Genomic DNA, 22,948 nt, shown 5'->3' with positions numbered 1-22,948 from the left:
GGAGATGGCAGGGTCAAAAACAGTTATTTGGTTACTGTGGAACTAAGTTTATTGTCTGTTCACTCCATATACAATTATATACGGTAATCAGCGATATACCAATTTCAGAATGTATTATAATATTGTTAAAAGACTGTTATCTACATTCTAATGTTCTTCCATCTTTAATCTATTTACTTTCTATCAGACCAACCTATGCTGCCCTATTCACACCATGTGCAAAGCAGCTCAGCAATATCATTGTATGGTTTATCCAGAGTCTTGCAGCCTCTGTGCAACACTGGCTTGTCCACACAACACAGTTGAACAGAATGCAAACACTCTTCCTATTTGCACGTTACAGTTCAGGTGTTATGGGGGCCATAAGATCTAATTTTGCTTATTATTATTATTAAAGAGACAAGTGGTCTGAATGCCCATCTGTTGGCTATGGTGATTTTCTCTGAATCTTCTTTTTGTCCTTTTGTCAAAGCTGCATGAGCATGATAGATGTCGATAAAATAGATCAAATATGCCTGCTTCTTCAGTTTTAGTTTTGTTTCTGGGTTTTCTGTTTACCTAGAGCAGTCTGAAACTTAAAATTGTTTTATTTTAAATTGCATGTATTTATTTGGCAACTTTGCCATCTCCTCTTTAAAAATGTTCCATTGCTGATCAACAGATTTTTTTTTGCCAATTTGCCTTTCCGCCTTACCGGTTAGCTCACTCCTCATCTGTCATATTCTAATCTTGTTATTGTACCAGCTGTTACCCTTGCAGCTTTGACCCTGAACCTGATCATCTTGCAATTACTGCTCCCTAGCTGCTAGTACACATTTACTCATTTCCTTTGTCTGTTTAGTTACATGTAATTTGTTTGTGTAACAGCTCTCCCTTTTTTGGGGATGTGAGTATTCCATTTATAGGAAGTACCTGAATCAACCGTTTAAAGAAGCGCTATGGAAAAATTAATCAAGAATGTCACTGCAAAGCTATTTCCTTGCCTGCACTTTAACTAAGCATTTATAAAGCTACAGAGCAGCTAACCACTGCCCAGTGTGATGCACAAATCTGGCATGCCAGAGCAACTCAAGCAGAGGTAAATAACTGCAGGATCATATTCATGGCCTTACAAAAATATTTCATCTGAACATGGTGTTTGCACAAGTGCATATATCTTTGTAAGACTTTACTAACACAATAATCTCATAATGACAATCAAAATCCAAACTTCAGAGAAACGAAGCAACAGCCTTGATAATGAATGAGTGTACAGCCAGCACAGAGATCTGAGAATTGGTGATGAAGTTGTGGCGCTTCCAAATTCTTTCCTATTAAAATCAGAAAAATGTGAGACCATTCCAGGGATGGAGTCTCTGCCTACTTCTGCACTTTGCAGTTCTCAAAAATAAAAGATACAAAATTGAACTCTTCAATACCACTGATTTCAATGCTATGGAAACGAAAGCTGCTGTTAGTAATAGCTGATCAACTTCCAAGTGCCTCTATGGCGCATCAGGGCTTAATTGCAGACATGCACTAGGTGGGTGCCCCAAAGCACAAAGAGGGGGCAGATTGTGATAGGACCAAATTAGTGTTGATGCTGGCATCTGCTCGGAAATCAAAAAATCCCAGAAATTACAGCAGGTCGGGCAGGATCCATGGAGAGAGAGAGCAAGCTAATGTTTCAAATCTAGATGACTCTTCATCAGACATGAAGGGTGGAGGGAGCAGCATTTATGTAATGCTGAGGGGGGGAGGTGGAGGTGGAGTGCTGGGGGAGAAAGGGTGTTAATAGTGCAGACTAAATGATCAGATTGTGAGAATGGCAGAACAATGGTGCGTCTAACTGCCAGACTGAAAAGAAAGACTGGGTTAGAGTGGTGCTGGAAAAGCACAGCAGGTCAGGCAGCAGCCAAGGAGCAGGAATATCGACATTTCGGGCAAAAGCCCTTCATCAGGAATGAAGGGCTTTTGCCCGAAACATTGATTTTCCTGCTCTTTGGATCCTGCCTGACCTGCTGTGCTTTTCCAGCACCACTCTAATCCAGACTCGGGTTTCCAGCATCTGCAGTCCTCGTTTTTACCCTGAAAAGAAAGACTGCCCCACTGGAGTGGGGTATTGGGAGACAGGGCACGGTGGCAGAGAATATAGCAAGTTGTGTCACCATAGTGACTCTCATTATAGTTGAACTGGTGGTGATTTAACCTGAGGACCACCAGACCTCAGGCAAGGGAAGAAAGGTTGAGAAGGAGAGTCCTTTATGGTAACCTCAAACCAGTGATGGGAATTGACCCCACGCTGTTGGCATCACATTGCTCTGGAAATCAACAATCCAGCCAACTGAGTTAAACCAGTTCTCAAGCAACAAGTAAAGTTAAAAGATAGGAAAGAATGGGAGTGGGTTCACACTCTGAAGGTCTTGAACTCAATATCAAGTCTAGAAGGTTGTAAAGTGCTCAGTCTGAAGATGAGATGTTGTTCCTCTAGTTTGCGTCGTGATTCACTGGAGCATTGCAGCATACTGAGGACAGACAGAGGGCATGTGAGCAGAACCGCCCACAGGAAGGTTGCGGTCATGCTTGAAGGGCTTTTGCCCAAAACGTCGATTTCGAAGCTCCTTGGATGCTGCCTGAACTGCTGTGCTCTTCCAGCACCACTAATCCAGAATGTATTCAATTGGAAAAGGGACTTGTGGCTGGTGTCATTTAAACTCATTAGCATGAGAGTTTCAGGTGAAGTGCTATTAACTATCTTTTGTTGACGAAGGTTCAATTTTATTGGAAGAATTCTAAAAGTTTGTTGGAGTCAAAGGGAAGTGGTGCTGGATTTTTCCAAGTAGTTCAATGGATTTTGAAGGATCTCGAGCAGAACATTTGCACTTCCTCACAGAGACCACAGTGTTAGTCCCCTTGAGCTGTAGCACAACAGGCTTTCTTACATAGTAGAATAGGGAAGCTCAACCAAGAAGGACCTCAGCTCTTAACAAAAGGCTATACCCATTTAAGGTGTTGAGAGAGCATTTCAAACTCTGCCTCAGCCACAAGTAATGTTTAAAGGCAGCTAAAGTGTACAGAGTTGAGAGTATGGTGCTGGAAAAGCACAGCAGGTCAGACAGCATCCGAGGAGCAGACGAATCGACATTTCAGGCATAAGCCCTTTAGCAGGAATGAGGCTTGGGGGAGGGGGGGGGGAGGTGGAGGGGGCTGTGAAATAAATGGGGGTGGGGGGGGCGTGGATTGTGGGGGAGGAAGGGGTTGCTGGGGGAAGGTCGCTGGGGATGCAATAGGCAGATGTAGGTTGAGATGAAGGTCATAGGTCAGAGAGGAGGGTAGTGCAGACACATGGAAAAGACGATGGACAGGCCAAGAGGGCGGTGCCGAATTGGAGGCTTAGGACTGGGATAAGGTGGGGGGAGGGGAAATGATGAAATCCACATTAATCCCTTGGAGTTGCAGGGTCCCAAAGCGGGTCGTTTCAGAGAACATCTCTGGGACACCTGCACCAACCAACCCCACTGCCCCATGGCTGAAGAGGTCAGCCCTCCCCCTCCCACTCCACCAAGGACATGAAGGACCTGGGCCTCCTCCATCGCCAAACCCTAACCACCCGGCACCTGGAGGAAGAATGCCTCATCTTCTGCCTTGAAACCCTGCAACCACATTGGATCAACGTGGATTTCACCAGTTTCCTCATCTCCCCTCCCCCCACCTTACCCTGGTCCCAAACCTCCAACTCGGCACCGCCCTCTTGACCTGTCCATCGTCTTTCCCATCTATCCGCACCAGCCTCCTCTCCAACCTATTATCTGCTCCCTCACCTTCATCTACCTATTGCATTCTCAGCTACCTTCCCCCACAGCTCCACCCCCTGCTCATTTATCGGTCAACACCCCCAGCCCATAGGCCTCATTCCTTGTGCCCTAAGTATCGATTCTTCTGCTCCTTGGATGCTGCCTGACCTGCTGTACTTTTCCAGCACCACACTCTCAACCCCAACCTGAAAAACACTCATTAATATCAACTCTCTGCCTTCCGTGTTTTAACTGAATCTCAATCCATGCTCGTGCATTAAACCCCAATACCATTAATTCCTTTCTTGTGCAATAACCTTCATGTGACACCTTATCAAATATCTTTTGGACATAGGCACTCAGAGCTCTTCTTGAACCTAGAATCTCTTGCATATTTATTAATTACATAACCCAAAGCAAGAATCATGCACCTGGGCTGAAGAACCAGTTGCTGAAGATGCTGATTGCAGTGATCTTGCACACAGCTGGTGAAATGATTCATCGCATTGTTCACTCCAAGGAGCTTAAGGAGATACATCTGTGCCTACCCTTGCCAGTGCACTCATTCACCCTCCTGTTATGTATAACCTTGTGCTGCAAGAGGAAGTGAAGAATGCCAATGAGTTTGTTGCAAAGCTATTGAGAGTATGCCTGTGATGTCTGAATAGCTGAAAGATATGGAAGCTGTGACATTGGAATATGTAATGTGCATCCCTCTTTAAGTGATTGAAGGTGAGATGGAACTTCATGAGTCCTAATTGCTAGAGCTTGTTGCTGGAGCATGGTGGATTAGGGAGGAAAAAAGCATGGCTTGTAGATGTGACAAATTACTTTAACTGTTAACATTCAAAGTCAAGAACATGAAATAAAGTACGGATGATTCCAAATGAGTGGAACGAAGTTTGTAATCGAGTGGTCTGAAAATTAGGATAAATTAGGTTAAATGTGATTGATACAGGTTTTCACACTGCAATGGCAACACCGCTGTTTCTGTTCATGTGACTGTGTGTGCTAGCTGACTGTACTTAGAGCATATGATCATATATTAATATGACATGCAATGGTACAGGAGAGCTGAAATGGTCTGAGTAGCATTCTGATCATACCAAGATTAATTCACAATGAAATGATACCAACATCAACTGATATGGATGGAAGTGATTTGCTGAGCAATCTTTCATTTGAAGAAGTTTTGATGAGTGCAGTTATGAGTGCTTTTGAAGCAGATCTTTTGATTTAAACCTGTACGAAGATAAAAGGGAAAAATGTATATGGTTCTGGAGTAATAGCAGCGGTATGGGGTAAATTAAGTAGCTCTTTCAAAGAACTGCCATATCATAATAGGCCAAATTTCATTCCTTCTGTGAGTCATGTTCATAGAAATTGCAATTTTCTAGCCAACAGAATCGGCAGGTTCAATAGTTGATTTCCTTTACAAATTCTTTTTATGAGATTTCTTAGTAGAGAAATTCGAAAATTTGGCCTGAAAATTGATCTTAATAATGTTCTTAAACTGCAAGCTGAGCAGAGTTATCAAGAGTTCTGTAAATAGGCTAAAGCCCTTTTTGTGCAAAGCAAAGTCTATTGGGAATAACATTCATGAATATTGTTGGTTCCTTAAAGCCCTGAATACCAAGGAAATATAAGAAAAATATTTTGATGGCTTACTTATAGATTTGAATGTTAAATCGTGTCTTTTATCCTGGATACAAGCAACTAATAAAGCTTCAAGCATTTTCAATACTGATATTTACAGTGCAGCATATAGGCAAAAAACAAGCTAACAAAATAAAATGTTAGGAAGTATGTAGTGGTGACTGGGCTCATATTCATTATCACAAAGTTCAAACTGGTGATAAATCTAATCGGAACCTTGAAATTATATTAAAACAGTATTATTTTTCCTTTATGTTGCTTGAATAGATGCAGCTCACTATGAAGACTATTGATAGTCTGCTGAAGTGATGATATTGTGAATTCATGTCATAGCAGAGTACAAATACTAGCTGTCATGATGAATGTTCTCAGGTATATTAAGATAAGTCCACTATTAAAAAAAAAGATTGCTGTCATAAAAGCAAGTTAAAACCATCTGTATGTTATTGCAAAGTGGAAATAATTTCCTTAGAATAACACTGTACTGTTACTTTTTCATTATTATTGAAATAAATGAAGTGGAAAAGCTTCTGATCTAATAAAGAGTCCTCTATATTGAACAGGTTCCTCTTCATGAAGATTGGAGCAGTACTCTTTCACGTGGAAAGGTGGGAGAAATTCCTTGCCGGAGAATGCGTAGTGGCAGCTATATAAAAGCAATGGGAGATGATGACAGCGAGGACTCTGAAATGAGCCCCAAGCCATCCCCGAAGACTGCAGCAAGACGTCAAAGTTATCTCAAAGCCACACAACAATCACTCAGTGAGCAGATTAGTCAGCGGAAGTAAGTTTCTCTGTTACTTCTTCTATGGATCCTGTAGTTTTGATACAGAAAGTGCATTGTTTTTATTTTATGCTAGGTAGTGTTATGCTAGAGTATCATGGCTTTCATATTCCTTTTGGAAATCACTAAATTATTAAGTATTCTTTGTAATTCAGGATTTGTGAGCTGCTAATGCTTGGCTCGGGAAATTGTCTGTTAATAACAACAAGAAAGTCATCTTGCTTTAGCAAAACACATTCAATGGAAGCAAGATTTTATTCATTCTATGATTTTTTTTATTTGTAATGGAATTCACAAATAAATTTATTGCTTGGCAGTTCAAATAGATCAAGATCTGTACTTTCCATCAACTGGTTTCATTGGAAACCAGCTCAGAAAAGGATGATTAAAGCAGCACCTTATAGGACATGTCTCACTTTGCTGGCCATTTAAAATGTTTCAGTGGACAATAAGTGCTGTGTGTTACTTCCATTGTGACAACTGTAGCATTGATTCTTTTTTCAAAAAACATTGAGCAGCCCAGATCTGTAGCCAAGAATAATACTTGCATGTGTGCATCTCATGATAGTGTCAGTTGCTGCCATAGATTCTAATATTTCTGATAATAACTGACAATGAAAATATAAATTAATTACACAGACACACAGACACAGACACACACACACACACACACACACACACACACACACACACACACACACGAGCATGAACATTCTAATTATTAACACAATCCATTGTAATATCTATTATATTAAAATGTAATGGATTCAATTATTTACTTAACAATTCCCTTTCACGCCAACTCAAAGCACAAAGAAACAGGACATTGAAATGGGTTTTCTGAGGCTGCTAATACTTTATTTGTAATATCAGGATGTGAAAGCATGCTCGCAGTGCCATCATTATTTTTTCATCTGTTTTCAGCAGTCATCCATCACGTATGCTCTGCCAAAAGGCAGTCCCTTGCCTCATTATCTGTTTCATCTTGAGCTACTTTCAGTGGTGGTTTCCCATTGGATTCCATTTCCAAATGCAGGATGAGGAGGCAGGTTTATAGACTATCTCAGCTGGGGCAGGAATCAAACGCATGCTGCTGATGTTATTCTGGACTATGTATTAGCTATCTAGCTAACTCAGCTGACCAATTTCCCATTGCCAGTAGTGCCCATGTTTAAGCAGCATGGGTAGTCCCACTTTTGCTCATTTTATTTTTCTGAACCTGCCAAATGAATCAACATAGTTAAACCTCACAACAATGCCATTTATAAGTGAACCATGAAACAATTGTACAATTTAAAAACACAATAAAGTTCTGTCTAAAATATCACAATGTTATAAGAAATTAATACTTCACTGTGTTTATGATAGAGCAGAGAATTATAAATATATATGAAGGGTGTACCACCAAGGCTCTCCAACAATATTTCAAAACAACTCAACTCATTTTTATTGATAGTTTAAATGTTGCAACCCAAAAATTGTATAAACAAAGTGCAGCATTAAAGATGCATCACCTTTGTGAGAATTTTTTTTTGTAATTTGCTTCACACCCACATTACATTGAGCTGCCAATGATATTCTCACATAATTAGAAATTGGCTTTGATAACTAAGCTCCTTTGTTTCCAAGAAAAATCAACACTACAAATTGAGGCTTCCTATGAAGCCAGAGCCGAGAGAATGAGACACATAGTGCCTGTTTTCCAGGTACCAACCATCCTCCTGAGCCTCCAACCTGGTGGACAGGTATGAATCCCCAGCCAGAATGCCAGCCACCATGCACAATAGGGTAGATGCATTGGCAGCACGAATGCATGTCAGGAACATGTAAAGGTGAGACAATTCATTTCAAATTAGAGTACTTTGTAATTTGCAAGTTTTCCAATTAACCCAGCATTTCATTCACTGTTTCACAGAATCATAGTCATAGAGACATACAGCACAGAAACAGACCAAATCATTCATGCTGACCAGATATCCGAAATCAATCTAATCCCATTTGTCAGCATTTAGCCCATATCCTTTTAAACCTTTCCTATTCATATTCCCAACCAGATGCCTTTTAAATGTTATAATTGTACCAGCCTCCTCCACTTCATCTGGCAGTTCATTCAACCACCCTTTGCATGAAAAATTTCCCCTTAGGTCCCTTTTAAATCCTCCCCCTCTCAACTTAAACCTGTGCCCTCTAGTCTTGGTCTCCCATACCCTGGGGAAAAGACCTTGACTATTCACCTTATCCATGCCCCTCATGGTTTTATAAGCACCTCTCAGATCACCCCTCAGCCTCTGATGCTCGAGAGAAAATGGCCCCTGGCTATTCAGCCTCTCCCGATAGCTCAAACCCTCCAACCCTGGTAACATCCTTGTGCATTTCTTTTCTGAATCCTTTCAAATTTAACAACCTAACAACACATGGTAAGGCATAATAACCTGACCACTTGGTGAGGTAGTCATTTTCACTAATTTTCCAAATTCATACAAATTTACATTTCTGAATTAAATCTAAATGGACCCGATTTTGTTTTTATATTAGTTTAGAGTTCTTCCCTAGTTATGCTGCATTTTCTAAGCTGTCGCTTTAATTCCCAACATATTGAATCTATGTTGAGTTAGGTCCCCCTCAATTGCAAATACCAGATTGTACTACCGATGCATTGTCTGCTCAAGTACTTCACTTGAATCCTGCCCCCTACCATTTCATGTGAACCTAATGCTGAATCTATGTTGCTAGTAGCCTACCAAAGAAATGATGATCTGAAAAACTGCTCATTCAATAACAACGTATCCCCCTTTGGAACTGTAAATCTTGCTGTCGAAGACACGACTTATTTAGTGGGGACTACATCATTTATGTATCTGGACATAGTTACTTTAATAATTCAAGTTATCTTTTTTTACAAACTAAATGTACCAACTTTGAATTCAGAACTCTGAAAATTAAAGGCATCCAGGGGATCAAATCCATAAGGAGTAAAGACAAACTGGCACATCATCTGTTAATCTGAAATGCTAGTTTTGTTCCAACAGAGAGCAATAAATAGTCATGTTTATTCAAGTCATGGAATTACGACACACACTGGAGTATTAGTCCTTGTGTAAATTCCTCCTGTTGCAGAAGGCACAACTGTGGTTACTTTGAATTTGAAAACTTAAAATTTGTTGCAATGTCATTTAAATCTTTGGTCTTTTGGATGAGACATTACATCGAGGTCGACTCAGGACCGTTTGTCCCTCAGTCAATATCACAAAAAAACACATCATCTGTTATTATCATATTGCTGCCTGTGTGAGATTGCTGTGCAAATATTGGCTGCAGTGTTTGCTCCAAGCAACAGTGCCAAACTTCAAAAGTACTTCATTAGATGAAAAGCGTTTTTGGGCATCCTGGAATAGTTACAGGTGCGATGTAATTGCATGCCTTCCTTTTCAAATGTATTTGAAGAATCCTGAATTTAAAAGGAATTTTAGATTTGCATTATTTGTGCTTCTTCTGCACATAAGTGTCTTTCAGACTACAGAGCAGATCCAACAACAGACAAAGCCAGGACTGTGTTGCTTGGCAATCCACTAGAAAATTGGCCCTAAAAGAACAATGTCAGCTCAACTCAATCACAATTAGTCACATTTCATAGCCCAGACAATCATGCCTTACGGCTCCTTTGCAAATCTGTGACTGACCACTGAGAAACTGCAGAGCACATTCTGTAGTCTGGATGGGAACGCCTCCATCATTTATTTTAAGAGACTGTAAAGTCCTGATATTGATGAAACCATTTGCGTAGACTAACCTTAATTATCAACTGTGCGCTAATACAGCATGCACATCAATACAATGAAAATTTCGCTCTCACTGCTGTTTACTTGTTTTTCTGATTCATTCACAATTAACTATTCTCAATTTAATGCTTAGAGTCATTATTTGGCTAGGGTAATAGCTTTGTATGACATGTACAAGAAATGGACAATGTTGAATATCCATTGGTTAGATTGATAAATATTCCACAACCTTGTATTCAATATTTCCCTATGGTCTATTGATGGTTCATGATGGTTACATCATAGTTCACCCTTCATTTAAGATAATTCTTCAGTCCCTTCTAAAAAGACTCAGCACAGCAAGAGCACATTTTGTAAGTCAAGAACATGTCTTTAGCCAAGTGCCAAAATTTGAAAAACCCTAATGCCAATGAAGATTACTGTGGAAATTCAGCATATTTCTGGCATTCTTTTTCACATGTGAACTGGAATCCAGCTAGATAATGAATCAATTTCAGGATTTTGCTTCATTACAAAACCTGAAAGTTGGTTCTGCACAGTGATAACCTTTTTGTGAAGGTATATCTGGCCCAAAGTGGACATCTCACCCTTTTTGCCCTCTTCAACTATCGAATCAGCTCACTTCAGATTTACTTTACTATATATCTATAACATGTCCGGTAACACTATAACTTCATAGTTGCCTGTTTTTAAAGTAGACACAATTATTTGTTAATTCATCATACTCTGCAATCAATGTTTAAGTCTTTATATAATTAGCAATTGATTTCATGATGCAGCTGGCACAACTCTTCAAATCCATGCATCTCAATTATCCAACATGTGAGGGAATGGAGTGGAGCTGTAGGCAATTGGAAATTAATTAGATTCCCTGAAGTGTGGAAGCAGGCCATTTGGCCCAACGAGTCCACACTGACCCTTCAAAGAGAAACCCACCCAAACCCATTTCCCCATATTTACTCCTGACTAATGCACTATCGGCAACTTAGCATTGCCAATTCACCTGACCTGCATATCCCTGGAATTGTGCAGCAATGTGAACACAAGTTGTCAATATTTGAAACAAATAGCTCAGGAAGCTAATAAACACATTCTAACAATGATCTATCTATTTGCTTTCTAACAATGATCTACCCTTGCCTTCCTTCTGTTTCTTAACTACATCCTGTCCCCAGGTGATTTCATCCAGTTACATATAGCATCAGTTAACAAAGATACTTCAGAGAATAACCTGCAATAATTTCTCTCTTGTTCCTGCATCATTAACTTTGGATTCTCCTTTGGATCCATCCTTGGCCTTTTCCTCACATTTCTCATCTACTTCCTCCCCTTGGTAGCATCATCTAAGTACAATCACACTTATCTCTAGTTCATTGCCAACACTTTAGATCCCAAAACTGGATGAACAGAAATTTTTTCCAACTAAATTTTAGGGAGATTGAAGTCATTGTCTTTGGTCCCCACCGTGAACTTTGTTCCCTGACAATCACTTCCATTCCTCACCTTGATAACTCTCTGAAGTTGAGCAGACTTTTCCTGACATCAGTGTTGTGTTTGACCTTGAGCTAAATTTTGATCAATGTATCTACACCATCACAAAGCTGCCTATTTCCATCTCTGTAATGTCTCTCTGCCTCTCTGTCTCTACTGTGGACCCCAGTAAACTTGAGCTTCTGAAATCTCTACTCCACATATAATCTGGCTTGTACGAATCTTGTTTAATTATTACACTTGTATTTGCTGACTTTCATTAACTCCCAGTAAGATAATGGCCCCTTTTTCCAGTCCTCATCCCTATTTCCAAATCCTTTCATGGCCTCATCCTACCATATCTTAATAATCTCCTCCAGCCCCACAAGCTTTTGTGATCCCTGCAATTTTCCAATTCTATCTCCCTGTACATATCTGATTGCAGTCATCTAAAATTCCCTCTCTCAACTTCTCTGAATCTACACTTGACTCTTCCCCTTCAGGGATTGGCCTTGAAAGAAGGAGGCAATAGCATAGTGGTAATGTCACCGGATGGCCCTCCAGAACAACAAGCCAATGTTCTCGGGAAATGGGTTCGAATGCTACCATGGCAGATGATGAAATTTGAATTCAATAAACTGAGGGATGGGGAGCAGGCCTAATGGCAACTATATAACCATTATCAATTCTATATAACCATTATCAATAAAAACTCATCTGGTTTACTAATGTCCTTTAGGGAAGGATATCCTTACTTAGTCTGTCTGACATGTGACTCCAGACCACAGCAATGTGGTTGCCTCTGAACTGTGTAGCCAGTGATACCCACATCCTGTGAACAAATAATGAAAAAGAATTCCTTTTTGAACAAGGATTTGGTCATCTGCCCTGATGCCTCCTTATGTGGCTTGGCATCAAAATCTTTATTGATAATAGCCTTGTCAATCACCTTACTATATTTTGTCAAATTGAATATGCTATGTAAATACACATTATCGTTGCTTTCAATTTCCTTAAAATATCATTTAATCAGGTTAGTTTCTCATTATGGTCACATTAGCCAATTGGAAATAATGGGTCAAATCTTCCAGTTTTCAAAGCATCACATATTGGGTACACATTCAAAACTGCACATTATCATCTTTTGGAAGTCCTGATACAAAGGCCCACATGGGAATTGCCAGGGAAGTTTCAATTTCCATTGGCTAATTCTGCTGTTTCTTGGGATCCTCTGTATCCAGTATCCAGTCTTGAGCTCGAGCTGGGGACCACAGACAGTTCTGTGATACCTGGCTGGGTAAGACGGAATAAAATCTGGTCTAACATCTGGACTGGCACATAACTGACCACCACACTGACAGTCCACACTCTGACAATATCTCTTCTGACCATCTGACTACCTACCACTCACCTATCCATTTACCAACTTGCCTACATACTCCCTTTCCTATCTATACACTTACCCACCTGTTCACTTCATCCATCTCCCTCCCTACACATTAACTACTTGAATTCACTTACCCATTTACTCACCCAGTTAGTAATATTGAAACTGAGCCAATAAATTTGCTTTATAGCAACTTGTGTCCAGTCTTCCCTGATTTAATCCACTATGACAGAGTTCCCCAAAGGATGCTGCACTGCAACTACCTGTGCAAGCCAACCTTAGAAAATCTCAGTAGAAATACCCAGCAGCACCAAGTCAGGCAAATTATGAGCATTGTAACAATCTAACAAGAAACCATCATCAATGATTTTCCCTCCATCAGATGGTCATAATGTTCACTGGTGATTACGTAATGATCAGCACCAGTCACAAATCCTCAAATACTGAAGCAGTCCATGTTCAAATGCAGCACGACCTGGACAATATCCAGCTTTGGGCTGACAAGAGGCAAGTAACATTCAGGCCACACAAGTGCCAGACAATGACCATCTTCAACAAGAAAATCAAACCATCAACCTTAATATTCAGAGGCATAACTATCACTGAATGCCCCAATATCAACATCCTAGGGGGCAACATTGACCAGAAACTGAACAGGACCACCATATAAATACAGTGGCTGCAAGACCAGGTCAGAAGCTAGGAATACACTAGGGTGGCACAGTGGCTTCTTGGTTAGCACTGCTGCCTCACAGTGCCAGGGACCTGTGTTCAATTCCAACCTCGGGTGACTGTCTGTGTGGAGTTTGCACATTCTCCCATTATTTGTGTGGATTTCCTCCCATAGTCCAAAGATGTGCAGGTTAGGTGAATTGGCCATGCTAAATTGCCCATCGTGTTCAGGGATGTGTAGGCTAGGTGCATTAGTCAGGGGTAAATATAGAGTAATAGGGTAGGGGGATAGGTCTGGGTGGATTACTTTTCGGAGGGTCTTGTTGGGCCAAATGGCCTGTTTCCACACTGTAGGGAATCTGTGATTCTATATGCTTCTATGATACTGCAGTGAGTGACTCACTACCTGATTCTCCAAAGCCTGTCCACCATCTACAAGGCATAAGTCAGGAGTGTGGTGCAATACTCCCACTTGCCTGGATGGGTGCTGCTCCAACAATACGCAAGAAGCTCAACACCATCCAGGACTAAGTAGCCTGCTTGATTGGGACCACATCTGCAAACATTCACTCCCTCCACCACAAACCCTGAGCAACAGCATCTACAAGATGCACTGCAAAAACTCACCGAGCCTCCTTAGACAGCACTTTCCAAACCCACAACCACTACCATTTGAATGACAAGGGCAGCAAATACATAGGATGTATACATACCACCACCTGTAAGTTCCCCTCTAGGCCACTCACCACCATGACTAGTAAATCACCATTCCCCTGGTGTCATTGGGTTAAATTCCTGGAACTCACTCCTGTCCAGCATGGTGGATGCACCTATAGCAAATGAACTGCAGCAATCAGAGAAGGCAGCTCACTACCACCTTCTCAAGGGCAACTAGAGTTGGGAAATAAATGTTGGCCTAGCTGGCAATGTCTATATCCTAAATCATTCCCACTGCTCAGAACATCCAGGTATTATTTGAATGCTTATACCTTTTACAGTGTATTATAAAACAAAACCTGAAGCCAGCACCAAAAGATTACCATTAAACTTTGAAATTTATTTGTAGTATAGAAAAGTGCACAAAGCAGGCTGAAAAAACTAGTACTCTAACTTGATATTAAGAACAATGGAGTTGTGCAGCCACTGTCCTGACGATAAGAGATATTTCCACCTGCTGGTTGATATATTTATAACAAGTATGCAGCCTTCAAAGACCAAAGTACATTCAATATGTAGTCTCTTCAACGATCCCCCACATCTCAGCACGCTGCAGTTGTTCTCCATTTAAATAATCCTCTCCTTTTTTAACCTTTTTGCCAAGGTGAACTATTTTATGTTTTCTAAAGAAGGACTTTAAACATAACTCTGTTTTCTCTGTTTTATTGCCAGACCTGCTTAGTTTCTTAAGCAATTTCTATTTTTATTTGTTACTTTATATTTTTCCACATTACACTCGTTCTACCTGATTATTGCTCATCCTTTTAGCTCATCTACAATTTTATGTCCCCTTCTCAACATACTTCCCTACTTTGCATCCTCAGCAAATTTAGGTATCAGGCCTGCATTCCCTTTCACACAAATTGTAAATGTTAAGACAACAACATAGTCTCCAGTAGGACCACAATCACCAAATCCGGCCAATTGAACAAAGACCTATTTACGCGTATTCTCTTTTCTGCCAGCAGCCATCCATTCATTCTAACCTACAGCATGACCTCTTACATTGTGCAATAATCTTTTATATGATACCTAGTCAAATGCTTTCTGGAATCCAAGTGCAAATTTCCATAAGTTTCCTTTCATCCACACTCTCTGCTATTTAGAACAAAGAACAAAGAAAATTTACAGTTCAGGAACAGGCCCTTCGGCCCTCCAAACCTGAGCCGATCCAAATGTACAGTCTAAACCTGTCGGTCAATTCCTAAGCATTTGTATCCCTCTGCTCCCCACCTACTCATGCATCTGTCCAGATGCACCTTAAATGAATCTACCGTGCCTGCCTCTACCACCTCTGCTGGTTCCAGTGCCCACCACCCTCTGTGTGAAGTACTTGCCGCGTGTATCCCCCTTAAACTTTCCACCTCTCACCTTGAAAGCATGACCTCTCGTTATTGAATCCTTCACCCTGGGAAAAAGCTTGTCTCTATCTACCCTGTCTATACCCTTCATGATTTTGTAAACCTCAATCAGGTCCCCCCCAATCTCCCTTTTTCTAGTGAAAATAAACCAAACTACTCAACCTCTCTTCATAACTAGCACCTTCCATGCCAGGCAACATCCTCGTAAACCTTCTCTGCACCCTCTCCAAAGCGTCCACATCCTTTTGGTAATTATTTAAAGAACTCCAATAAATAGATTAAACATGATTTCCTTTTCACAAAACCATGCTGACTCTTCCCAATTGCTTAGAGGTTTTCTAATTGTGCAGCTGTAACCTCTTTAATGATTGATTTCACACTTTACCACAACAGATACAAAAGCAGAAATTGCTAGAAAAGCTCATCAGGCCTGACAGTATCTGTGGAGAGAAATCAGAGTGAACGTTTTGGGTCCAGTGACCCTTCCTCAGAACTGATGTCAAGTTAACTAACCTACTGTTCCCTTTTTCTGCATCCTTCCTTTCTTGAGCAGAGGGATAATATTTACTACTTTACAATGCAATGACTCAGAAATTTTGAAAAAAAATTCATTCAACACATGGAGTCATTGAGTCATAGAGCTGTACAGCATGGAAACAAACCCTTCAGTCCAACTCGTCCATGCCGACCTGATATTCTCAATTAATCTTGTTCCATTTGCCAGTATATGGTCCATATCTTTCTAAATCCTTCCTATTCATATACTCCTCCAGATGCCTTTTAAATATTTTAATTGTACCGGCCTCTACCACTTCCTCTGGCAGCTGATTCCAGATTTGGAGTTAAAGAGTAAGGAAAAGAATTGGATCAAGAAACAAAAAGTCAGAAGAAAAAGAGTCTTTTTTTTTAGGTTTAATATTTGAAGTCTTTAAAATGTCCAACCAGTTGACAGTGACTGATAGCACTTGCAATTGTACTGACAAAAGTTAGCTTTCTTTGATGAGTTTGGTTGGTATCTACCAGGCAAGTCTCCCAGATTCATGCCATTCAATAGATTTCAGTGGTGAGGCAGTGAATGAGCTGCAGTTTTCATTAAAAGCTAACAACACAATAATGCAACTCAGACAGTAAGAACAGGATTTCCCTCCAGGCTTCCAAATCCCACTGTCAGCCACAAATGTAGGTTGAAAAGCCCACATGGTGAAGCAGTCACACATTGTGAATTTCATAGGGACAGCCAATTACTGGCCAGAGAGCAGGCATGCCAAAGACAAAGGGCAGGGGCAAGGCTTTTAAACCTGGAGAGCTACTGAACAGCCTTCCTCCTTGGAAGGAGCAACAGACTGTAATAAAGGGAAAGGATGTTTCAAAATGTTGGTGTTCTCTCTCTCTCTTACTCTCTTTCTGTCTTGCTCTCTCTCAAGATTTGGACATTTAAATTTTAAAGTGGCTTTTGTACCCAGTCCTCCACTCTTGGGCTGATAGGGTAAGAATGTCTCTACATTGTGGCCTGTAGCTGATACAATGCTCAGACAGGCAGTACCTCCAGTCTGAGCATTGTATCAGTCTGCAGCCAGGAGGCTTTCTCCAAGCAGTTAAACAGAGAGCCATTGTCTTCAGAGATTCTGAAGGTCAACTATAAAATCCTAGCCAGCCTCCTCCTCTTGCACTTCTGCAAAAAATGGCTCCTGAGGCGAGATGGTGCCAGAAAATTGGCATGCTGCCCAGTCAAGCTATTTTTAGTGCCACCATGTCTAATCCCAGCCCTGGTGGCACCTTAAAATCAAGCCCCAACTTTTGAACCTTGTCATTTAACAATGCATTTAATCCTAGCCAGCTGTTACTGTAACATTTTTGCATAAGTAAGTTAGTGCATTAACCTCCCTGTCATTTTGATAGGAAAATCTAGCACCTTGTTTCAGAAATGAGATACTGTACCAAAACACATGCTACGTTTATCCCTAGACATAGTAAGACCAATTGAAACTTTGGGAAGAGATTGGCACGTGTAATCACTTTATCTGCAATATCCTTGCCAACCATTTCAGTGGTTGAACCCTTTATTGTCGACTGCAACAACTAGTGACAGAGGCAACTCACCATTCAGTTGAGAAGCATGCAGGAAGTCCAACAGCTTTGATGTAGAGCTGAAGTGGGAGCAAAGAATTAAAGACAATTACAAGAAGTGGTTAGCTGATTTGTTTTTGTGTGGGGCCGGGGGAATATTTGTACTCCATCTTGTCCCACAAAAATCTTTTATTTTAAACCATTTCTCTCAGTAACGTTAAAGGACAACTGGTTAGGCTTCTATAAGCTTATTGAAGCTTAGTCTGTGCCCAGAGGTAAATCAAAACTCTGTTGGGAGTCCTAAGTAATTTTACAATTTGTGTGTTACAAGATTAGATTCCCTACAGTGCGGAAACAGGCCCTTCGGCCCAACCAGTCCACACCAACCCTCCGAAGAATAACCCAACCAGACCCATTTCCCTCTGACTAATGCACCTAACACTATGGGCAATTTAACATGGCCAATTCACCTGACCTGCACATCTTTGGACTGTTGGAGGAAACCCGAAGGAAACACACAGAGACATGGGGCGAATGTGCAAATTCCACACAGACAGTTGCCCAAGACTGGAATCGAACCTGGGTCCCTGGTGCTGTGAGGCAGCAGTGCTAACCACTGAGCCACCGTGACAGTTGCTAATATTACTTGCCCTTCCCGCCCAATAAAAAGTATGAAAATCAGCCTCAACATTTTGAAAAAGATTATTCTCAAGAGTCAAGCAAAAATGTATAAAATGTTACCAGAATTATGGAAATTTAAGCGATTTTTGTTTGTGACAATACTGGATCTCTGGAATATTCCTCCAGAGCAGCTTAACGTTGCTAAAACTTGCTGCTTCTAGTTATTGTATGGTGATGCTTTCAAAGACAATATTTCCTTTGTGCAAAAACTGCACTTAAAGTTTCAATTAACTTTGCAAAATATCTCAGGGTTTTTCGCAAAATGTATCAGACTTAGGCAAAAGTTCCCACAATTTGCAGTGATGTTATCGCAGACATATTTACAGAATGCTTTGGATAGTTATTTCAGATTCAGCACTCCCTTACCTCCAAAACCACAAAATACTCGCAGTAGAAAATAACATGTTTCTTGTGATTGCATTTTTCTTTCCCTTCTTTTCTTTACGAACTATCAGCCTTAGCTTTGTGGCAGAATTTTTGTTTGGGAATCAGAGGATCAACATGAATGCACAATCTAGTCTAAGATTTCACTGTTACATTTGAAGGATGCTCTTGTGTCAGAGGTGCTGTTTTTTGAATGGGACATTAAACTGGGGATTCCCTGCAGTTTTTCAGGAATACTTAGATCTTTTCATAGCAGAGAGATCAGCAAAGTTTGGTCTGGAGCTGTTTGCAGCTCCTTTCACCAATTTGATCCCATTAATATGAAAAAAGCCAAAAAAAATATGTAAAAACAAAGACATATGGAGAAACTCAGAAAACCTGACAGCATTTGTAGAGAGAGAAACATAGTTAACGTTTTCAGACGCATATGACTCCTCTTCTGAAGAAGCAACATATCAAGCTCAAAACTTTAACTCTGTTTGGATATTTGGATAGATACATGAATAGGCAAGGTTTGTAGAGATATGAGATACGTGGGACTAGTTTCATATCGGATTATGCACAGCATGGACTGGTTGGACCAAAGGGTCTGATTCAGTGCTGTATGACTATAACTCGATGACTGTCTCCATAGCTACTGCCAGACCTGCTGAACTTCTCCAGCATTCTCTGTGTTTGTTTCAAATTTCCAGCATTTGCTTTTAAGTATTATGTTAGCATTGTGTGGCTGTATCATTATTTCCACTTCATGGTTTCATTTTATTATTTTAATGCCAAATATCACTGTGCTTGAATTTAATTTGTGGATAGTACAGCTGCACCATGGTTTAGATAGTTTTGGTTTGAGAAACATAGTTGCAAACATTATTTTCTATAATGTGGTTGACATGATAAATGATCTTGAATGTGCTTCTATCAAAGCTTTTTTTTTATTACGAGACTCCATAGTTGAGAAATTGGACTAATTCTATGAATCTGTTTTAAAGCTGACTTTACTGACATAATTATAGTTAAAAAGAATCATAAGAATTTAGTGTTAGGTCAGTTATAATTTTGATCTTTTTCCTGTTGATATTAAAGATGTATTTTATTTATTTTATATATGAATTATGCCTTCTAGCAGAGATACTTGGCAATTGCATTTCAAAATGTTGAATTTCATTTTGTGGCTCCAGTAGGTTTTATTTTAGGGTTTTTTTTTCTTAAAACCTCTAAACCTCTTCAAGAAAATAAATTGTTGACCCCTGCCATGGCACATTGCAAATAATAACACAGTTCTCTCAATATCCTGCCTTATGTCTCCCTAAGCCGAACAACAAAGACCTCATTGTTGGATCATTCATTCATACTTTGTGGGACCTCACTTTGAGTAAATTGTATTTGCCTAGCTAATAACAGCAGCTTTAGTTGGGAGTTGATTTGGGGCATTTGAAGATATGACAAGGTATTCTAAAACATGGGATTCTCTATAATATGTTAGGACAATCGCCAAGCTCAGGGGTAAGGGTTTACGATCATGGAGAAAGAAAGGAATGTTACAAAAAAAAGAGAGCTGATGATAATAGGAATTGGGCAAATAAGCTATTGAAGGCCATTTTCCTTTACCTGCATACAGCAAGTTGTGGTGTACATAGCAGTTTCACGATTGCTAGGGTAAAGAGCAGCTGATTCATATTTGAATTACAACTTCAATGTCTATACAAACCAAGGTATAAAAGGTTCATTCACAAAGCAATTCTTGAAATCACTGAACCTGCCAATATAGTTACAAAGGACTTTTCTTTCTGCACATCACCTGCAGCAGTTTAGTCATCACTAGAATTAGCAAAGAATAAGGCTACCTAAAGACAAAAGACAAGAATCAATGTTAACCCTTTAGTTAGTCCCACCATTAGAATACCCTCCTGGTATAGATGATTAGTTCTTATATCTAAACCTATGAACAGAACAAGATATGTGCCTCAGTTTGTTGTTGTGACTGTATCTTTCTTCAAGAGGCATTGGGCTTACTAAAATGAGCTTAAAACCTCTTTCTCTTTACCTACAGACAAACTGAGAATTAAATTGGTGAAAACTTGCTGCACACTTGCATTTTTATAATGAACATGATGCTTCAATGTTGTTCTCTCCAGCGCCAACAGAACACAACTGCTTTTTTGAAGAAAAGTGTAATCTATCTCCTAGTATATTAGTTTCCTGAAACATACAATTTATTTTGTTCCACTATTGAAGTAAAATTTCCACTGCTTATTTTATTTTTCTCTCTGTGAGAAGTATTATCTCAAAATAAGAATCAGACAGAAATGTAGAAAAACAAAGTGGAACAAATTCAGAGCTTTTAGATTTAAGGTCACCTTGAAGGTACATCTCATGTACTTCACCAACAGTATTGAACTTGGTTGCCCTCTGGTGGATTTGATGTTGAATATTTAAGTGGTGGATTCCCACACTGCTGTCTCTTGCAGTACTCTCTGTGTAACAAATAGGATCACAGGATTGTTGCAAGGCACAATCAAGACTTACTGTAATCTAATAAGGACAGCACCTGTTATCACAACAAGCTTACTTTAGGAAAATATTGCCTAGCATGGTTAATGTCTTTGAGAAAATAATACCAATAATCCTGCAGTATTGATGTACTACATATTCTGATCATTAGAAGTCCTACCTTCTATTTCAGCTAAAACTTGGTGTGTTGCTGACTTAACCACATTCATGTTGAAAACTTTTTTGTTATTATCAGTAAGCCTGGTAGCTAGGCGTTTCAAAAGATAGGAGACAGTGAAGTCCGCAGATGCTGGAGATCAGATTTGAGGGTGTGTTGCTGGAAAAGCACAGCAGATCAGGCAGCATCTGAGGAGCAGGAATTCCTGATGAAGGGCTCCGGCTCAAAACATCAATTTTCCTGCTCCTCGGATGCTGCCTGACCTGCCCTGTTTCAAATGATAGGCAATATTGTTGCCTTTAATGAAATATGACCGTTCAGTTCCTTATTTCCTGCTTGAAAGGGGACCCATAAATGTTAAACTTGACCACTACTACCATCTCCAGTACTCCAGTATATCTGATTTACCGTATCAATGACTTAACTTTACTATTAAATGTGGATAGCAATATTTAAGCATAGACTGACAGATGGAAGAACATTTTTCTCTGTTCTAACAAGAACAAGATCTTCACAAGCTAGCAGTTTGGAAATAGATAAATTTTCAATCCAGCAGAAGAAACTGATGGATTTGGCAGAAGCCAATGAGTATCATGATATGCCTCAATGCCATTACCTGTCCACTGACAAGAAACTGAATACTTAGGCCAAGTCTGAATATACACTGGCAACTGTATAAAAGTATCCTGTCTTATATCATCTGGCTTCTTTTGAATCTCTCAGTGTCATCAATTTCATCAGACATAAATACATACCAGTTGAAACGTTCATCAAATGTTCTATGTACATGTACATATGTATCATCTTGGATATGCCCATGACTACATTCTGTAGCTCCTTCAAAATCATCCGAAGACACTATTGAGGCACCTTTCTTACCTACATAAGAGAAGCAACCAAACAGCCCAACTTGATAACAGGATTCACATTTGATTTATACTACCACAGTCCCAGTCAGACTTGTACAGAAATTAACAATCATAGCCCTCTCCACAACCAAAGTCTTTGCCATTGCTTGATTATTGTCAATGGTTACTTTGACATCCTGGCTTTCACTAGGTTGCTTCAAGGGGGAGCACCTTGTGATGTGAGATTGTATTGATATTATACTGAGAGACAAAGTCAGTAAGATATTCATACTGTTGTACAGGAATTTTTTGTGAGATATAAACATATTATACAAGCAATAATTCTTCAATGCCTGTTCAATTGCTTCAATTCCTGTTCATGGATGTCTACCTCCTCACCTTCCCACACTCTTGTGGACTTGTTACCTTCAAGCTATACAGGACTAATTGTCTCTTTCTCTCTAAAGAACGGAGATATTTATGGTCCTACATGGATTATGGTTCCCTACCATACTATACAGAAATTGATAGGAGAGAACATTTGTAGAAATTTGCTGGTTTGTGTTATAGGCGTAATTTGCCTTCAAGAGAATTTACCTTTAAAGACTCTGTGTGCTGTGTGTAAACGATGTTCCAACTCGACCTGGCAATTAGTCTGTTTGGTTTGGAAGCTCCACTATCAGTTCTATGCTGTAATAAAACAG

The 22,948-nt window shown here is 39.9% G+C and overlaps 1 protein-coding gene across 3 annotated transcripts in view; it reads left to right on the top strand.

The window, feature by feature from the left end:
* Positions 1-22,948, top strand: part of LOC140462943 (disks large-associated protein 4-like) — a 572,009-nt gene that overhangs the window by 408,198 nt on the left and 140,863 nt on the right. For all 3 annotated transcript variants that reach the window (XM_072556463.1, XM_072556464.1, XM_072556462.1), the window contains one exon: positions 5,993-6,213. In XM_072556463.1, the coding sequence (XP_072412564.1) occupies positions 5,993-6,213 (221 nt within the window). The remainder of the gene's footprint in view (positions 1-5,992; positions 6,214-22,948) is intronic.

This window comes from Chiloscyllium punctatum, chromosome 37 (assembly GCF_047496795.1).
Source record: "Chiloscyllium punctatum isolate Juve2018m chromosome 37, sChiPun1.3, whole genome shotgun sequence".
Classification (NCBI taxonomy): Eukaryota; Metazoa; Chordata; class Chondrichthyes; order Orectolobiformes; family Hemiscylliidae; genus Chiloscyllium; species Chiloscyllium punctatum.
The sequence above is the reverse complement of the archived record's forward strand: the minus strand, read 5'-3'. Positions and strand labels throughout refer to the sequence as shown.